The sequence below is a fragment of the Hypomesus nipponensis genome, chromosome 18, assembly GCF_054491055.1.
Source record: "Hypomesus nipponensis isolate SF chromosome 18, ASM5449105v1, whole genome shotgun sequence".
Lineage (NCBI taxonomy): Eukaryota > Metazoa > Chordata > Actinopteri > Osmeriformes > Osmeridae > Hypomesus > Hypomesus nipponensis.
Window position 1 is genome coordinate 13,576,809 of NC_140378.1, and position 19,400 is coordinate 13,596,208.

The 19,400-nt window shown below is 39.7% G+C and overlaps 1 protein-coding gene and 1 long non-coding RNA gene across 5 annotated transcripts in view; one reads left to right on the forward strand and one right to left on the reverse strand.

Moving 5' to 3' along the window:
* Positions 1–19,400, reverse strand: part of LOC146252263 (paired box protein Pax-7) — a 46,727-nt gene that overhangs the window by 23,296 nt on the left and 4,031 nt on the right. For all 4 annotated transcript variants that reach the window (XM_084679191.1, XM_084679190.1, XM_084679188.1 and 1 more), the window contains one exon: positions 2,548–2,747. In XM_084679191.1, the coding sequence (XP_084535317.1) occupies positions 2,548–2,747 (200 nt within the window). The remainder of the gene's footprint in view (positions 1–2,547; positions 2,748–19,400) is intronic.
* Positions 1,806–4,152, forward strand: LOC146252264 (uncharacterized). The gene is made up of 3 exons (XR_014732002.1): positions 1,806–2,361; positions 2,565–2,792; positions 3,060–4,152. It is a non-coding gene; the product is annotated as an uncharacterized LOC146252264 (long non-coding RNA).

Here is a 19,400-nt window from a genome sequence, read left to right on the forward strand (position 1 = left end):
CCTCTGAGGTTGGGAAGCTTTACTGGGAATATGTGAATAGAGCAGAGTCTGTTCAGTTCATTCTGCCCTGACCTCAGGTGGGACTTTTTGGAGGAAGGAATGGAGTTCTTAAAACAGGCCTTTCATTTCTATGGAGTTCCCCCTGTGGAACTAATCCAGAATGTTAATAAGACCTGTTAATCATCCTCAGTATTTACTTAGACACAGCTATATTTGGCAGGGAAATTAGAGAGAACTCATGACTTTTGACAATAAACAATTTGTCAATATATGCACTGCTTTCTCTAATTGTCAAAAAATCTATACTATCCATGAGCACTCTCTCAGTGTATTTTTTTCTGTGATAAATTACATTTGCACTGACCTTTGTGAACATTTTCAAAGCCACTTCTCAAATTAGATTATATTCCAAATGCCCTAATAAAATTACTGCCACGATTTATACCCCGGGCTTTCACATGACATAATTTAGCTGGAATTTATTTGCAAATATGGAAAAAGCATCTACTTTTGTCCCATATCTGGTTTCAGGGTGTCTGTGTCATATTTCTATTCGTCATTTGAATCACTATAAAAACATTGTCCCACATTGGCCTCAAGGGTTTGTGCTGATAGAATCCTAATCTAGCCTACTAACTTGGCTGAGAGATGATCAGGCCAACTGAGTCTGGCCACAAACGTGGCCTTGTGGTCTGACTGATCCTACTCTGTGGAATACCCCGCATAGTGATTAATAAAAGACAATGTAGTCTAGTGTGAATTCAGCATTCTTCCCCTAGCCCTCCCCAGAATGTAGCAAAAAAAAGGAATTTGGAAATCATGGCACAGGATTGAGCCACCACACACACAACCTCTACCACTACCAACCAAAATAAAGATTTAACATTTTAAAGTCATCTCAGTATTATGTGTTGGACAACCTAAGAGCAACAATAAGATGGTCAGCAACCAAGCTCAGGTCAGGAGTGGCCAAATATCTCACTGACTGTCTCCCCACCTTCGAGAAAAGGCTCAAGACGCACTTGTTCAGGGAGAACGGCACTTAGGAATGTTTGTCTGGACCTGTTGTTTCCTCCAGGATTACGCTGACTCTTATTGAGAGACGTGTTACTCTTGTTGGTTAGTTGTAACTGACTTAAAACGATTGTACTTGCTGTGTAATATATTTTTTGCTTGCTTTTTTCCGCAGGTACACCCTTGCATTTTTCGAGGTTGATGTTGTTTAATTGTATCTTGTTTGCTCTTACATGCTCTTACGGTTCTTGGCCTTTGGGACTTATTTAGTTTTCACAATGTACGCTTAATGTTTTGGTTACCCCCATGTTTGGGGCTATCTCATTGTTATGATCAGTTACCTATGCACTTTTGTAAAGCTCTCTTTTGGAAGTTGCTTTGGATAAAAGCGTCTGCTAAATGCATTAATGTAAATATCTGCTCAAGAGTGAGGTGAGTCCAGTAATGTTGGACTGACTGAGGGAAACTCCTGCCCTGGTTTTTTTTTTTTTACAAGCCTTTGATTGATTCATGTTTCTGTTGGACCAAGGGCTCCCAAGAGAGGGTGAGAGATCCTCTCTAATATGCAGTGAATTTTACAAGGAGCGGCAGGCTTGAAAGTGGTGGGAAGAAATGATCCCAGCCAAGAGTTTTGGAGTGAGAAATCCATAAGGAATGCAACCCCAGCTCATTTTATTCCTCCACCCTCCTCCTTCTCTGGAGCAAACAGCTGTTGCAATAACTCTACTGTATTTTCCCTCTGAGTTACTTAGAGAACGAAAGAACTTTGAGAGAACAGAGAGGCTGTCAAAATGTACTTAAATGAGAAGAAGAAAGAACTGTTCTTTTGCTGGTTTGGAACAGCTGGGGTCTTACGAGAGCGGTTTACGTATGTGTGAATAAAACCCAGACTTACGGGGAAATATGTAACTGGTGTTTGATAACTGCAGCTCTACGGTGAGGACATTTAAAAAGGAAATACAGCTTTCTGAAACCTCAAAGATGTTGCCATAAGGAGCCGGCGGCCAGTCAGTGTTGACAACCACAGGAAAGGGAAACACCAGCTGAACCTTCCAAAGCACAATTAACATCAACACTGAGCCGGAAGATGGAGCGTGCGGACAGAGCAAACTCATCTAAGGAAAAATTCATGAACCCGTGCTTGACCTCCTACCGCATTACAGCAGATCTGATGACACATTTGATACATCCAGACATTTAATAGCTGACCTCTGGCCGTGTACTCACAGTGAAAACCATCTGCGTCTCCTACAGCGAGGACTAATCCTATGGTGTATCTGATCATCCCCTCAAGGCTCTTTCATGTTTGAGCAGAGGGACAGAGCTGAGTCTGTTTTCATGAACTTGGTATAAATACGTTTTCACCCTCATAAAATGAAGTGTCATGTTGGAATGATGGATTTGTAATTAGTGCTGTATGCGTTGTATACAGTCTGTGTGTGCGTGCCATCTTGCACCCGTGTGTATTCATGCCTTCCTGTATGTGTGTGAGTATTTGGGTGTTTGGTGACTACAACATGTATAATGTCCTACCTGTACTCTGGCTTCAGTGAGTTTGGTCCTCTGGGCCAGCTCCTCCCGTGTGTAGATGTCGGGGTAGTGCGTCCTCTCAAAGGCCTTCTCCAGCTCCTCCAGCTGCTCGGCCGTGAAGGTGGTGCGACTGCGCCGCTGCTTCCTCTTCAAGGGCAGATCTGGCTCTGACTCCACATCTGACCCTTCATCCATACGACTACCTGTACCAGAGACACAGACAGCCAGAGGATCTCAGCATTATGCAGGTACACGTGTGTATCGTAAATGTATATGTAAAAAAATTACTAAATGTATTGATATTGTTGTACAGTTATATACTCTAACTTTTAAATTCTAAGGACTGCATCAAAATCCAGATGGTTTTGATTTCTACAAAACCAAGGAAGACTATACATATATGAATTATAAATTAAGACTATACAGATTGGAAAATCGGTTGTGATTGGATCAAGCATAAAGTGCATGGACTCACAATTTGAATACACTGTCAATACATGGACATATTCTTTCAGAGGGAAGCAGAGGAAGACGTGAAGACAGCAGCTTCAGTCGACATGGACTCCTAGGGTTCTTCTAAAGGGGATATCATTTCACTGTGCTGTATATAATTTCACTGTGTGGTTATTTATACTAGGGAGCCTTTTTTCTGGTAAATACAATCCTGCATCAGTACACACACATCCCAGAAGCCCCTGGGGCATGGAGCTGAGTTGGAAGGGGGTGCTAATCTCTCCAGACCACCTTGGCGATCCATGTACCACTATTCTTCTACCACGGCCTGGGGCAACTCAGACAAAAAACTGGCAATGTGTAAATATTCCCAATATATATATGATTGTACTTCTGATTTCATTCAATCCCCCACACACAATATATCCACACTGGTGTTTAAAATAGCGACAGCAGATTATCGGGGACACACAGCCATTCGTTGCAATTATGGCTCATCGCCTCTCGTTTGTCACATTTGGTGGCGAGTTTAAGAAGACAGATAAGCCTCAATTGTTTTGCAAAAAAATGGTAAATTATGATGTAAATAGAGCAAGTGGTGATGCGACATTAGCACATAGTACTCATTTATTGAGTGACAAGACGGGATTTACATCCCTTTTCTATCATATGGAAAAGAGTGTTTATCAGCAACTTCAAGCCAGTTGGACTTTACATCACAAAGCTGACATTATTAGATGCCTCTGCTTCTTCTGACCACTGTTGTTTGAGGAAGGGACACAAGTAGTATGTTCTACATACAGTGATGTCAATTTAAAACCAGGTCTGTGTCTTTGGTCTGTCTGTCCGTCAATCCGTCCGTTGGTCAGTCCAGCCTATTTGTCTGCATCTGTCTACCGACCCTCAACCGTGAGAGGTCTACAAGGCCACTCTTTCTCATTCCGCCTGAGTTTAATGGTCTCTTATTTATTTCCAGTGGTTTGGGGGCAGTGCGGAGGCTGATCCCTCTCCAAAATCATACCCCTTGGCAGCCTGCAGAGGCTCAGCTCTCTAGACACAGGCCCCCTAATCCAGCCCATGGCTTCGCTCTGCGTTTAAGCCATTCCACATTAGGGATGGCTGCAGTGCCGGCTCCCCCTGCTCCTCATAGATATGCATGGAGCTGAGGATGGGGTTGGGAGGGTGTGGGGTTGGCAGGGGGTAAGAGGAAACACCGAGGAGCAGGGGCAGCCTTGGGGATGGAGGGGAGGAGGGGGGTGCGGTTCTCAGACTGCCCCCTCTGTGCAATTGCGATTATGGGAGTTGAGGGGGCGATGCTGGCATTGCAGTAGAAGGGGAGAAGGGGATGAATAGAGATGGAGAGGTTCGAGGAAGGAGATGGATGTACTGGAGGAGGGAGGTATGTATGAAGGGGTAGAGGGGAAGAGAGAAACAGTAAGTAGGTATAAAAAGGAAGGAAAGCCTGAAAGTGATAGAGGGAGGGAAATGTAGATGGGGAGAGGGGATGGAATGTCACTGTCCCGTCTTCTTCCATGTTCTCTCAAAAAATGTATGACAATTGCTCTGACACTGCTTGGATCCACAACAAGCCTTCCCATCTTTACCCAGACCTGGCCATCTTTTAAACGGGCTCTTTGTAGTGTGGCCATGGGTTGAGGTGCCCGCTCAACATGATGAGGTTGGACCAGAGTTTAGAAGAAATATCTACCCTTAGCACAGAGCTGTGGGACACAAGATTGCTAAAGATTTATTTGGTGGCAAGTAGGAAATAGATGGTTTTGACCTCGCATAAAAACGACTGCCACTGGAAATACTCCGACTGCCAAAGTCTTCATTGGAGGCACAATAAAACTGGGATGATGGTGTTCAAAGCAGATTATACAGTGTGCATGCTGGTGTCTGTGGTGCAGCATCCTGTCTGTTCCTGCCATGATTGTCTCAGGGCCCTCTGGGGACAGTAGAGACACACAGACTGTGGCGAGGTGTGGCTGAGACCTCTAATGACAGCTCTAACCAGCTCTAACTCCTGGGTAAACAAAATTCAAGTTGGTATGCAACAAGAAGCGCGTAAGGTTCACTTATGTCGGAAGTAATCCTTTAACATGTCAGGTTTTAAACTACCTTTTCTCACAGCAATTACTGTCACATGTGAGACAGCTTCAGATAATAATGTATTCAGTACACCACAAATATGCATAACATAGATGACAAAGGTGTTTAGGAGATTAGATGTAGCTATTTCACCAGGAATTTCTATCAACTAGAGTTCCGTTTTTTGTAAGGTTTATTTGTTTGTTTAAAAGACAGTATTCACATGTAGGCAGGACATGTAAAGTTAGCAACATGGAAAAAACAAAACATAAAGAAATACCCCATCAAACTGGCTTAGACTCTGGGCTGGCTTCGTAGTTTAATTAAACAAGGAATTATGGGATTAGATGAGGACTCTCATTACAGGCCACTGGAGGAGTCTCGCCGTTGATGTCTTTTTGTCTCCCCCCCCTAAAGCTCACGCTTGAGAATTCTCAACGGATTACATGTGGCCGCAGGACATGAGGCCGCATTAATTAAATCAATTCCTACACCATTTTCTACTTCGCCAAAGATTTGTTTTTCCAAAACTGGCCAACACTGAGGTAAATATACCCTTATGTGATTTAAAGACAACTCTGTACGTTGCATTGCTCTTTGTTTTTTGATGGGGTGGGGAGGGGGGTGGCAGCAAAGCGATTTTCTATTAACACGCCATGACAACACTTGAGGCCTGTACGGATGGCTGTAGATCACTTTCCAAAGGCACCCCAGAGTCCTAAGGGTGGCTGCAGCCTTTCATTCCAGGGACAGCATGGAATTTATTTGTTTTCTTCTACATGCTGTTGGATTTAGGGAAGAAGGTGGAGTATGCAGGGCAGGGGGTGGACTGGAGCAGAGCTGTATCCATCATTGCTTTTCAACACTCTCTATGTATCTGTCTTTCTTCCTCTTGCTTGTTTTGCCTTTTCTTTCTCTCTTTCTCTCTTTCTCTCTTTCTCTCTCTCTCTCTCTCTCTCTCTCTCTCTCTCTCTCTCTCTCTCTCTCTCTCTCTCTCTCTCTCTCTCTCTCTCTCTCTCTCTGTCTCTCTCTCTCTCTTTCTCTCTTTCTCTCTTTCTCTCTCTCTCTCTCTCTCTCTCTATCTCTCTCTCTCTGTTAGTCCACATGGAGCTCAGAGAGCTTTTGGCCTTTTGTCAAAGTCAAATCTGTTTTGGAATCACCTTACCACTTTGGTTTGTTTTGAACTTCATTTATTTATGAAACCTTTTTCCTTTTTGGAATGTTCTAGCTTTCTATGCTTTTGTAAACCTGAAAACCTCTGAATCTGAATTAAAGATGCTGGCAAAGCAACTCAGGATTCTCTGTCTGCATAACTGATGAGTATGTGTTTGGCTATTGCTTCGCTTGCGTTGTCCCGCAGAAAACAACCTCAACGCTGCTCAAGTCCGATATCACATGTCAACAGTACCTCCATGAAGCCTTCGGTGGCAGGACAATGAGAAGGCAGGAGAAGATAAAATAAAGTTTGACAGCCCGCTGGAACTGGAAGGTCAGCGCCTCTCTCTTGCCGATAATGGAGCCGGAGATTATGGTAATGAAACAGACGTCGGAGCTGATAGAGAGGCTCAACCTGGACCTCATCTTTGTCTCGGCCAGATCCCATGATTGGCATGCTATGTCTTATCACGCAAATGGGACTATGGCGAGCTCCCTCGGTATAGGGGACACGGGCGAATGTGCCACAGCATAAATAAAAAACATATGCTTCCCCCGTGCTTTGATTTCACTAAAGACCCATCGGTTTCAGTGCCATGGGCTGTGTAGAGCTATCTTGCCTTTAGTGTGCAATACATGGCACCAGGATATGATGTATCATGATCATTGCACATACACAACAAATCGAATTAAAATGCTCAAGTCAAATGTAAAGCTGGTCATCAAATCCTTAAGTAATAAGGAGCCTTTGCTTATTAAATAGTGATAGTTGCAATTCCATTTGAAAGTTCTGGGGAAAATGATAAAATATTAAAGTCTCAACGTTTATCACTAAATTAGAGGCTAATTAAGTATCTCTGAGTGTGAACACTCCTCCAGGGTCCGTGGCATTCTCAAATGCCATATGTTTGCAACTAAATGATTAAAGTACATTCCCAACCTTCTTAATTAGGAATCAATCTAAAACATAATCAAAATGAACATTAGCTAAATTGTCTTGTTTTACTTTAATTAAATAAGACTATTAATTACATTAAGAACTGGTGTTTCCCAATGGGATCTTTTTGTTGTGATAGCAGGAATCAATTGCTTCTGGTGGGTACAGTGAGGACAGGCAATGTTTCTCCACAATGACGTACTACAGTCGTAGACATGCATTTGAATCTTGAATTCCCTACGGAATTGATGAAGTGAATTGAATTGAACATGCTAACGTATGTTACTTTGTTCTATACATTTCCTATTGGCCCCAGGGGGACCATTTTTATTTATTCATTCAAACACAAAATCATCGATAGTTTGTATAGCCATGTCAAAAATATTTAAGTCAATTCAGTACATGAAATAAGAGGTTGGGAAGCTCCTACCACTTTTCAGAAATTGAAAGCTTTGGGAGGGAGGGGGTGCAGCTTGTGGGTAAATATTTCATTTTCAACTAAACACTTTCAACTTAAATTTCTTCAAGACAATACATACAGTTAAATATCACAAGATAGTAACTGATAGAACCTTTGCACGAATCATAACAATGTTTTTTGTTTTGTTGACTGTTGGCACCAACAAGTTGGTTGCAGATTTTTTACCAAGATGGGGGGACAAAGGCTGACAGAACTCTGGAGAGCAGCATGAACTCATTATAGGTCATTTTGAAAAGCATATTAGTTCCAGTATAATTACAATCAAGCTCGGGTTTCAGTTTGTACACAAGCAATGACCAAGCCTCAGCTAACTGAATGATTCTACCATGCTTTACAAAAATGCTTTCTCCTCAATAATCACTATGGTGTTCTTGCATTAAAAAGAACAAATAGTACATAGTACACGTACAATTTGTTGTTGCCATTGTGCAACCATTCTCTTTGTTTGGGAGTTTACACAGAAGGCGTGGTGTTATTGTACAAAAAGCCCATTCTAATCTGCTATCTCTGACATACATCTGTTTCTCTAGAATCTATTTGGACCTGGGGATAGATTTACCCAAACCTGCCTCTCCTCGTGACTATTGGAGATCTGAAGTTCAGTTACTAGTCTGCAGAGCAGTAAAGAGAATGGGGGAGGAAATGGACAGAAGGAGGATCTGCTTGATATCAGGTTGTTGTTCTAAAGAAGCACAATGTTTCTTCAGGACAATATTTTCAATTCTTTCAAATCTAAGTGGTGGTTTTTCAATTAGCACATATTCATTTTCCACAACCTATAAATGATGTATGGCCATCATACTTTATAATCTGCGCACACATTTTCTTTCCTTCTTTTCATTTCGTAATCTTGAAGAGAAACTAGAAACTATGAGCAAAAAGCGACACAAGAGAATAGCTCAAATATTTGGGGTGGGAGGATGAAGTTGCTGGATGGTCCTACAAACATAAGCGTCCACAACAATTATGCTTTTTCTTATTTTTCTTTCACTTTCATCTAAGTTTGGTAGGAAGAGAATGAAAAGAAGGAGTGGTGATCGTCTTTTGGGCATCTTGTCATGTGTCTGAAGGCTCCTTGGACCCCTTTTTATTTCTGTCCACTGAATTTGTGTGAGTGTGCACTCACCTTAAACAACAGAGAGAGTCTGGGGCCTCCCAGCCCTTTCAGGCCCAATAGAGGCAGCACCTCAGGGGGCCGCTGGGCCCTGAAAAGAGGGCTGACAACCCTGCGGAGCTCCGCAGGGCATCAATAAACGCTGACATATTGACTCTCTGTACCCAGGCACCGCAGCAAAGTGCTGCCTGCATATTAAACCATTAAAAGGTCAGACAGAGCAAAAATAAAAGGGTTGGCAGTTGGAGGAACGTGCTTGTGTGTTTTTGATGAGTAAAGGAATGTTCTTTTAATTAATCAATATTCCTTTTTAATTCGTTTAAACAATTCTCCTAAAATGTTAACAGCACATGAGTTTTATACTCCAAAGTTATATTACTATTACATTATAGCGGTTTACAATTGAATGGCAATTCCTACTTTCAGAAGAACAACAGTTGCCACCATGAGAAGAGCTGAGGAAACTTTATCAACAGAAACTAGAGTGCTAATTGTATTTTGATTGCGTTGAATAGCAGGTGTCCATTTACAGCTGAGCTCTCTTTATTGCCCTGATGGCAAAGCTGTAATTTCCTGGTATCAAGAACTCGCTAATTGAGGTCAGCGCCAAAGTAATACAATTATGAAGAAGCACAAAAGGATGCTATGCAAAATCTGCCAAATTGGCACCAAAACCTGATACACCAACAAAGAGCACGAAATTCAACTGGGTCCAAAATGTAAGAAACTGAAGCTGGGACAAGAACTATACTGTATAGTTACAGTATGATGCTTTCTGAATAACTACATAACTTAAAAGCATTACAGCAAACATTGTGTGTATTGTGCTTTGAAAGTTTTAGAAGCAACAAAAACAGGGGGGTCCCAGAGCAAGCTACCCCTAGTATCTACTGACTCCTTACACCCTTCGCCATACTTATTTTGTAATAACCTATACCCCTGATAACACTTTAATTACATTGCAATTTAATGCATCTTCAATGTCAATGGGTAGTGCTATGTAGCTGCATGGTCGTTAATGTAACCTTAATGTCAAGTGTTTCCATTACATTTATTCACAGCATTGCAGGACACTTCGCGACCAAACTATGTCCTCTCAGAAAATGGCATATGGAACTGAAAATAAACTCAATCCAGCCCTCACAAAGATGTATGCCTTATCATGGCATTATGACTTGGAAAAAAAACACTTATTAAATACACAGCCTTTATCTGCTTTTCCCCCTGCAGTGGCATGCATGTGTCTTTTTTTCTGATAAAAACAGCCTTATAACAAAAACTGCTGAGTGTCAATACAAACACTGATGTAGATTAAGACTGGTGGAAAATATATTAATAAAGAGGCATATCACATATACAAATGAAAGCCCTTAGTGGACAGCTCGGGGCTTAAGAAAGCAAATGCGAAAAGTTTTAAAAAGCAAAGAATAATCTTATTTATAAAAAAGCAGATTAATAATCAGAGTAGAGGGTTTCTTACCCCTGCAAACAAAATAAGTGAATTGGGCTTGTTGAGTCTCTTTAAAGATTATGGTTAAAAGGTGCTTTGAAATGCACCCCGATACATTTATTTCAGGAGGAGGAGATAACTGAGCACTTGATCTGGTGGCGTGTCATTCCACTGGGAGTGCAGAGTCTTAAACCCAGAAGATAGAAAAGCAACTCTTCTTGTGTCTGTCCTTTTCAGGCAGATCTGACAACCACTGGGTGAACCAATGGTCAAATGATGACTAAAAACAGAGATGATCATAAGAATGTCTGACTGTACCAATTGTATTTTTAAAAGCAAGTACGTCAATAACACATTAATGATTAAATCTGTCAAAAAAAATTAAAGCCTAAATATTGAAATTATCTTGATTTAGATCCTGAAACTAACTGTGGAATTCAGAAGGGATAAATGGAGATGGTGTTTTGGAAGAGGAGGGAGAAAAGGCATGTGTGTGTGTGTAGCCTGGGGAGAGAGTGCCACTGGATGCATAAATAAGCCCATTAGTTAAAACTGTAAGACAAGCTCCCTGTTTGAAGCTGATGCCCCCCCACCCCCATCCTCTAGAGGCTGGCCAGCCCTACTGCTGTTCACACACTGGCCACCACATTCAACATTCAACTCAGTGGAAAAAATCTGTGCAAATTTCTGATTTGCAACACTCTGGGAACATGTTTATTGTCTTTGTGCAAAGTGCAAAACACACATATAAATAAAGCAGAGGAGAAAGATTCCAGGGCAAAGCAGCTAAAGAGCAGAAAATGGGAGATTTTATGGCCGTAAGTGGCGTGGGTTGATGGTGATTTTTAAACCATTGGACCATGTTGTTAACTGCTAATCAGCGTTGTGAAATTGGGCAAACGTTTGTGTTCTTAATTATGTATGTCATGCCCCTTTTGTAATAAAATTAGCTTGAGATTATGGTTGTTTATTTTAAGTACACTTACTGGGAAAAAGAAGACAGTGTTTGTTGACAGTCAGGAATAAAGCAATGTTTGAGGTTAGTTGTGATAAAGGTGACTTTCAATAAGAATGTTAAAAAATTTGAGAATGTTAAAGCTACAAGAACCTTATTAGAAGTAGACGCACTATTAAATATATTTCAGGAACTGAAAAATATTACACAAAATATTTCAAGGTATTATAAAGAAATATTTTCTTTCTCTGCAAATATGACAGAAGTCTACTTGTTTCACCTTCAACTTCCAAGCTACATATCTCAACATCAGTCATTTTGTGAGGTGATCAGGATTCTCCACTCAAACCATCACCCACTAACCCTTTTCCAAGACAAAATAGCATTGTGATGTCTGTTTTAACCTTATAATGTTTATAATGTTATGGAATACAAGTGTTGTTTTACTTGTATCATTCTTTATGAATGTCTCGTAAAGTGAGTGATCTATACAATAAACAATAGGCGAACTTTAAGAGACAGGTTTATGGTCAAATAAAAGACTTTGGTTAGAAAGGCTATTTATGGTCTTCTCAGATTATCACTTAATTCCTAAGATTTAGTGTCCATATAACAAAGCATCAGTAGAATACATTTTAACTGAGTTATGTCTAAAATGTTTAATCAAGCAAGAATAATAATAATTGTCCTTCCCTTTGTTTCACCTCCTTACATCCATATCATACCAGGCCTCAAACTTTTGATATTTACTTGTAGTTCAGGTAAATCTCATAGATGGGGGATGGATGTCAATATCACTCTAACACAAATACACTAATAGGTTCAGATTTGGACATGTTCAAGTGGTCCAGAAATAACTAGCAACACATTTTAAACAAGGGTTACAGACTTTTGTAAAACAGAAAGGTTGTGTTTTGTTGATTCTCAGTCGTGTCTTAGTCGTAGTATTTGAAGAACCAGTGCTCATATCAATACACATCTGGATTTTAATGTCGATTTTGTCAGCTAATCATATTGGATATACATATTTTATAACCTCATTGTCTCTGAAAGTTGCTGAGTGTAATTCCCCTCTAACCTGGTCCTGTTTGCTCTGTGTCCCTTTCACAGTTTCAGCCTAATTTTCACCCAGGAACCATCCATACACAGATACTAAACAAAATTAAGGTTATAGAAAACTAGGACTAAAATGCAACAGAGGACACATGAGCTGTGTTCCCTTAGTTAGGGTTAACACTTTCAGACTGTTCATACTGGTGTCATTGCTTTGTGGGGGACTGGTTGGAGCTTGAATCAAGAGTTGCCTCTTTACAATTATGCTCAACATCTGATTCAACAACAACTAACACACTGACTCCTCTGGCAATCGTGGACTATAACTTGGCCTAAGAACAAAGTTTCTCAAGCAAAGAGAATACCACCATTCCAAAAAGCCAGTTATCACACATTCAAACAAAATGTGAAGCGCAACGCTCTAGTTCAACCGTGAAAAGGGTGTGAGAGCATAAGTAAACGTTTGTCTCTCTCCCCTCTATTGCGATTAGCATATTCCCTCTCAGTGTCGTGACACCTGCTGCCCAGAGTGGGCGTGCAGAACACAGGGCTTTACTTCAAACACACCAAAAGACCAGCAAACTGCTGCATTGACTAGACCAGAGCAGCCCCAGATTGGACCCCTCCTACTGCAGATGTACATTAATGCAAAGAAGTTGAAATACCAACCGGCACGGCTGCTCAGAGGAGAAACCTTGCTTTTTTGAACATTACCGTTGTCCAGCTCAATCGTGTCAGTTTGAGGGAGTCTTTTCAAAGGTATTCATGCATCTGCTTTTAAGACACAATGGCAGCTAGTTTATAAACTGTCAGCCTGGTTGCCTAAAGCCTTTGGTTCCTATTGTTTCCTTTGCCTTAATAAACATTTGGAGGAGTTCATCAATGTGAATAGCCATTGGAGTGGGGATGAGGGGCCAAAGACACAAAACAGCAAATGGTTCTCTTCCCCCCTTTAAATGATTTTTTTCTTTCTTTTTCAAAGTGAGTGGGCAGCCAGACAGGCTTATTCGGGCCAAACCTCCAAAAGACTGCACAGGGAAGAAACACTGTCACAGACACTGGCTTGAACACCAGTAAAGTTATTTCATTATACTTTTAACATACACACAATCCTGTTTAAATATATTATATATATACACAACATACACAACATACAGTAATTCGACTCTTTTAAACAATGTGATTGAGAATTATTATTTTTTGCTAAAACAATGCTTGTCCAGCTGAGTCACATAAGACATCATTTTGAAGTGAAGATCATGACTTGAGGTTTGGATGTTTGGATGACTTTAATACACCCCCTCCATATTTCATTATAGCATGCAAAATAAGTGGTGCAAATTACATTAAAGCAATGATTTAGAAATAGCCATTAATCCACTTTCATACCTTTCAACAGCATGAACATTTATTTGCAACCAAAATGTAAGGGCTTAATGGGTGTTTAAATCTCGGTATATTTAAGGTCATTTCAATCCCTATTAGAATGGATTGGTGCATTGTGAATACTGTTCACAGAACACGATTTGCTCAAAAGAGTTGATGCATAATTCCATAAAATGGACAAATAAATAATTACATTATAACACAGATCTTCTTTTCTCCACTAAGAATCTAGATTTTTTTCAAATACTTTATTGTTCTTACTAGCAAAGTAATGAACCGGCATGCCCAGTAAATGTACAAGTCTAGTTAAGCCTATCTAAGACAAATTATTGGGGTAATGTTTGTCGAACAAGTGTCACTGTGCTTCTACCCTCACGTGTCACTTCATGGTGTTCATACTTGGTTCCTCTGACTTGCAAACAGGTAACGATCACATCTCACTTTTGCTTCTGCTAATCATCATCTTTCAATCACTCACAGCACAAGTATGTGGTACACACAGTACATTTAGATTAACTTGCTTGTATACTGAGTTGAATTCACTCTACAGCGACTCCAGATGGTGAAGTTGGGTTAAACTAAAACCATGTCATCATGGTACAATTCTTACAAGTGCCACTGTCTCACTCACTACACTGCCTTCTTCCCCACTTGTCAATGCATTTGCTAAATCTTTCATCTTTGACATTACCAGAACAACCGCGAAATCACAAAAAAGCTTGGAAATAGATGATCCAAACGGGTAATATTTCTGTGGAATTTCTTCAATTCAACTCAGCTAAATGTGCCTTCAATACAACATTTTATATTTTACGTATTTTACAGTGGTAGATATGTAGATTCAATTCAACTCAGCTAATTGTGCCTTCAATTCAACATTTTATATTTTACGTATTTTACAATGGTAGATATGTTGTTAAAGCACATGGTGAGCTTGAATGTTCTTGTGGTATGAAGATTATATGGTTCCAACCTGTGCACTGTGAGCTCGTCATGGTCCTGTCATTATAGGCTAGGTGTAGGATGAAAGAGTTTTCAATGCCTTTTCTACCTTGAGCCTTCTCTCCGGGTTTCCCAGATGAATTACATGGGACAGTGAAATGAGTTGGATTTAACTGAAGCCATCCAGACCTCGGGAGCCCATGCCAAATCCCTATACACAGTGGTGTCTAATAAACCAAGTCATGCGCAAAATATCAAGTTAACCCGTCAGACAGGCAAATAAAATCGGAAACTACTCCTGTATTTGAAATATTGAGTTATCAACCCTTATAGGCCCTTTACCTTTATGTGAAGATAATGTAAAATAATGTATGGTAACTAATTTGAATCTCTGCAACATATTTTATCATGGCCCTTATTACTCAAAAAATACACAATCAAGTTGAAAAGGACAGTTAGACACTACACATTTGAAATATTGACACATCATCATCATCATGGGAGACTTCCAAAATTATTGTTACGTCTCCCCAAGCACTCAACAAATAGCAGTAATGGAGTGACATTTTCAATGAATTTGTGTAGTCGTATTTGTATTCCTTACAATTTATATGTTTTCTATTGTCCTCTTGGCTATCATTTGCAAACGGAGCTTAATAGTTACCCAAGGCTTCTGACTGCCCTGAACTTCTTTTTTACCATTTGGTCTTTGTGAAATGCTTCTCTATTGTTAGCTGATCAGCCTCCCATTGGGCCACCAGACAAGATTCTTGGCATTTTGTCGGCCAAATGAAAGCGGGATTAAGGAATGGCTACTGAACACTCCATGGCAAAGAAGTGGGCTGCTATTCTCCCCTTCACAATCCCTTCCCAGTTTAGCAGCTCTTCTTTAGATATATTTGTTTTCTCAATGACACCATTGATGCTGCTCGAAAAGACACGGAAAAAGCTAAATCAACAAGGGGTGGTAGCGCCTACATGTTCTAAAATTGACAATTTAATGCAACTAGTCTCTCTTGTTAATTTACACTTCAAAAGTTGAGTGGTTGTGTTTATCGAGGGTCCCTTGGACATCCAGATATATTCTGAAATTCAGGCAAAGAGTAAGATCTTAAAACCATGAATAAGGCTACACTTTTCTAAAAGTAGGCTACGTGCCATAGAACATTGTAAGGATGCACTTTGTTAGAGTAGGTAAAGGTTTTCCTTGCTATTTTTGATGTTTTCCCATTTAAATTTCCCCCCCATCAACGTATGGCCTTTAAAAGTAACTTACAACTGAAATGCATTTCAAGTTGATTAAGATATGTTTTCTTAGAGTCAAAGCTAAAAAGATAAAAAATACTACAGCCATACTATACCATGATTAGATTTGTGTTTAGGGTCGGGGTTGGAGTACATTCTTTTTAAAGTTAGGCTGTTAGAAAGGATTAGGGTATACATGACTTTATGTTGAGGAAATAGTTAATGCCTAACAGCTGACCTTTGAATTTTCCAAACAATCAAAAAAGGAGATTGTCCATTTAAAACCCACCAGAGATCCAAGAAGTATGAGGTTATAGCATGTGCGCCAAGATAGGCCATGTCCCACATGGCAAAAATGCTTTAATTAATAGACAGGCAAGCTTGAAAGCAGCACTGGCAGTCTGTAATATGATGAATTCCCATTGTGGCGATGTCACCACGAATGTTTCTGATAAGCAAAAGCACCCAAGGATCAAAGACTATAAGCCTCTCAATTTCCTCTAGCCGCTTCTACTTTTCCTCACCTACTTTTTCTCCCCTCTTCTCTTTAAAATTTTGTAACACACAACACAAAATCCCTTTCATGACAACCACAGGGTCCACCTCAGGTTAGCGGGTCACCAGAGCTTTTGGATCTAATTGCGTATTAATATTCGACGTGATGAAGAGGCTTAGTTATTTCTCAATGTCTTAATAAATTGACTGTAGCCTACGTAATTTCTCATCAATGACTATATTTCCCAAATCTGCCGATGACATCCAAGACTCTAAATCTTAAAATAAAAATATTTCTGAATGATGTCCTAGCGTAAATGGTGGGCGTTCTCTTCTGAAATAGTGCTGTTCAAGGCGAAGACCCCTGCTTTAGGTAGGCTATATCTGTCAATATAGCCTACCTTAAAATTTTAAGAAAAAAACAAAACCAATAGGACTGTCTGGAATATTTACAAACGCGTGTCCAAAGACGCAAGAATGGCAAGATCAATATAAATGTGAATACATTGTTCAATATGCCCACCTATTAAATTGCCTTAAAACTCGTTGAACTTTGTGAACTGAGTGACTTTGCCATGTTTTTGGGGGGCTGCTCTCAACGTTGTGCTACTCTGCTCATCGCTCACAAGATCAAAATGCAGGCTAGCCTATACTATTTATTACATCAAAGAGCTGTAACCTATTAAACCCTTTTGAATGCTGAATTATGGTCATTTGTTGCTGGTTTGGCTAATTTGATTTGTTCCACGAATTACGTCACTTGCTTTATCTGGATTTCATGTAGGCTAATACGTATTTTAGGGTTTAGCTTATCCGATACACTTTCAAATAATTTGAATCTTAAAATCAGTAGGCTATTTCCAAACCTGACTGTGGAATTAGTGATTTATAATTATCTTTTCCAGTCAGCTTGTGCGAAATCCACACAAACATAGGTCTATATTTCAACTTATATAAAATTGCCATTTTAAGGGCTGTTCAAGTATTCCCAATAGCAAATAGGTCTATGTTAATAACCCACCAATATTTAGGCCACGTTTTACTGTTAATGTGTAGGCTATTGCTATTCTTTTCATTTATAAAGCGGCCATATTAGCTTACTCATACGTCTAGGCTACTCAGGTTACAAGTTGCCTATTATGCAATATTAGTTCTGCTTGGCAAACCATCGGGAGTAAAATATTTATTGCCTCTTGTTTTGGTTTTGTAGATGTTCCTTAAAAATATTGTCTCGTAAATTCCAGCAAAATTCAAATAGAGGCAACGAAGGGGGAAAGGGGAGGTTAATCCGAGTTTAATACATTGAAGCACAGTGCAGGGCCAAGGCTGTGATGATTGCGTTATCTCTACCCAACATTTGGGTCTCCCTCAATTTCAACCCAGCCAAATAACTGGGAGAAAGTGCAGATGGAGTCACTCTCGATGCCTGAGGAAAAATGTTATTAATAGCTAAATAACTTCCTCATACTTTGACTAAATCTCTCTCACACCATTCCAGATGGATTTGTTTGAAGTGGTCTCTCGACTCATCCAGTCGATCCTTTTCTTTCAACGAAGCTTATTTTAGACTCTTAAATATATTTTTGCTTTCTCTGCGGAAATGGAACATGGTGCCACAATATGCACTGATTATGAATGTCGTTATTTGTATGGCGTTTCTAAACTTTTCCAGGTTTGTTTCAAAATATTTAGTAAGTCATGAAAGACCAGAATTACTGCCATAATTTGTGATCCCCATACGTAGACTACTTTGGATGGATTGTGTGAAGCGCTTGTCATGTGAAATGTCGTTTGAATTTTAAAGCAACAGAGCGTGGCCGTGTCTAAGTCAAGAGGTTGACTGACATATTCCTATCTCCATTTATCATTTCATTTGATCCCACTCACAACAGTTACAAATCCGGTTGACTTGTTAGAAAACCTACAGGTAATCTGCCCGTTTGTTTAGGTGTCGACTGCCCCCTTCTATATGGGTTTTATGGGTACCCATAAAATGGGTTTTATGTTGATTTATCAAAGCGCAATTGTTCTTTATTACAATGTAGCCACGCCCCCATATGATGGAGAGCAAACCGTAGCCTATATAAAATATAGGCCCTAGGTAGGCTACTAATCGACTCACGTTTGGAATGCAGATGATATAATTTTACATAGATTGTATAGGCTATAGCCTGCGGAGTTTTTTCACTTAAACTGCGCGTAGATTAGGATTGTGTATAGCTTTTTTACTGCCCGAATAGCATCAATAGGCTGTTCCCTGCTGTCATAACTGTCTCAGAATCTTAACACGTAGTCAGAAACATTCTGCTACTAAATCAGAGACAATATTGGCCTACATAAAAAAACCTCGGAAACCCAAAGATTTTGCATTAAACTAAAATTGGAATGAATGACAGTGGTTCTTTTGAAATGCAGCCGGCCTATCAGCCTACTAGCCTACTAAAACCACCCCCTCATATTCTCTTTGCTTGCAGTCAATGAACCATTATTTACTTAAAAGTTTTCCAGATTCTAGGATGTCAGACACATATAGTCGCAGTAATGCAATCCAAAACAAATATCAAATATATATATATATATATATATATATATATATATATATATATATATATATATATATATATATATATATATATATATATGTATATTGAGATTGTGTGTATATATACACACAATCTCGAAAACTAAAAAGAAACCTAAAATCTCATGAATTTGTGCCTGAGGCTAGCCGCGAAGTGAGCCGTTTAGAGATGAAAGTGAAAAGAAATAAAAGGCTCAATTTAATCTGCTTTAAACCCCTTCAACATAACGTTTGTGCTTCAAACTCCAAGAGTGAGGGCTGATAGGGGATAAATACATTTCTTACCATGCCTGCGAGCTATAACACCCCTCTCCAACACAGACGCCCATTCAACAGACACCGGTTTCATTACGAGCTGTAATAAGTCTTAACATTATTAAATGCCAGCCGGATGATAGAATGAAACATGCAAAGAGACGGATCTTTTAAAGAATTAAAAAGGGGGACAGTTGATATTCTAGTTTCAACATGTCACTGTAAAAGCCCAAACATAGAAATATGACTGAGGGTGAAACTGG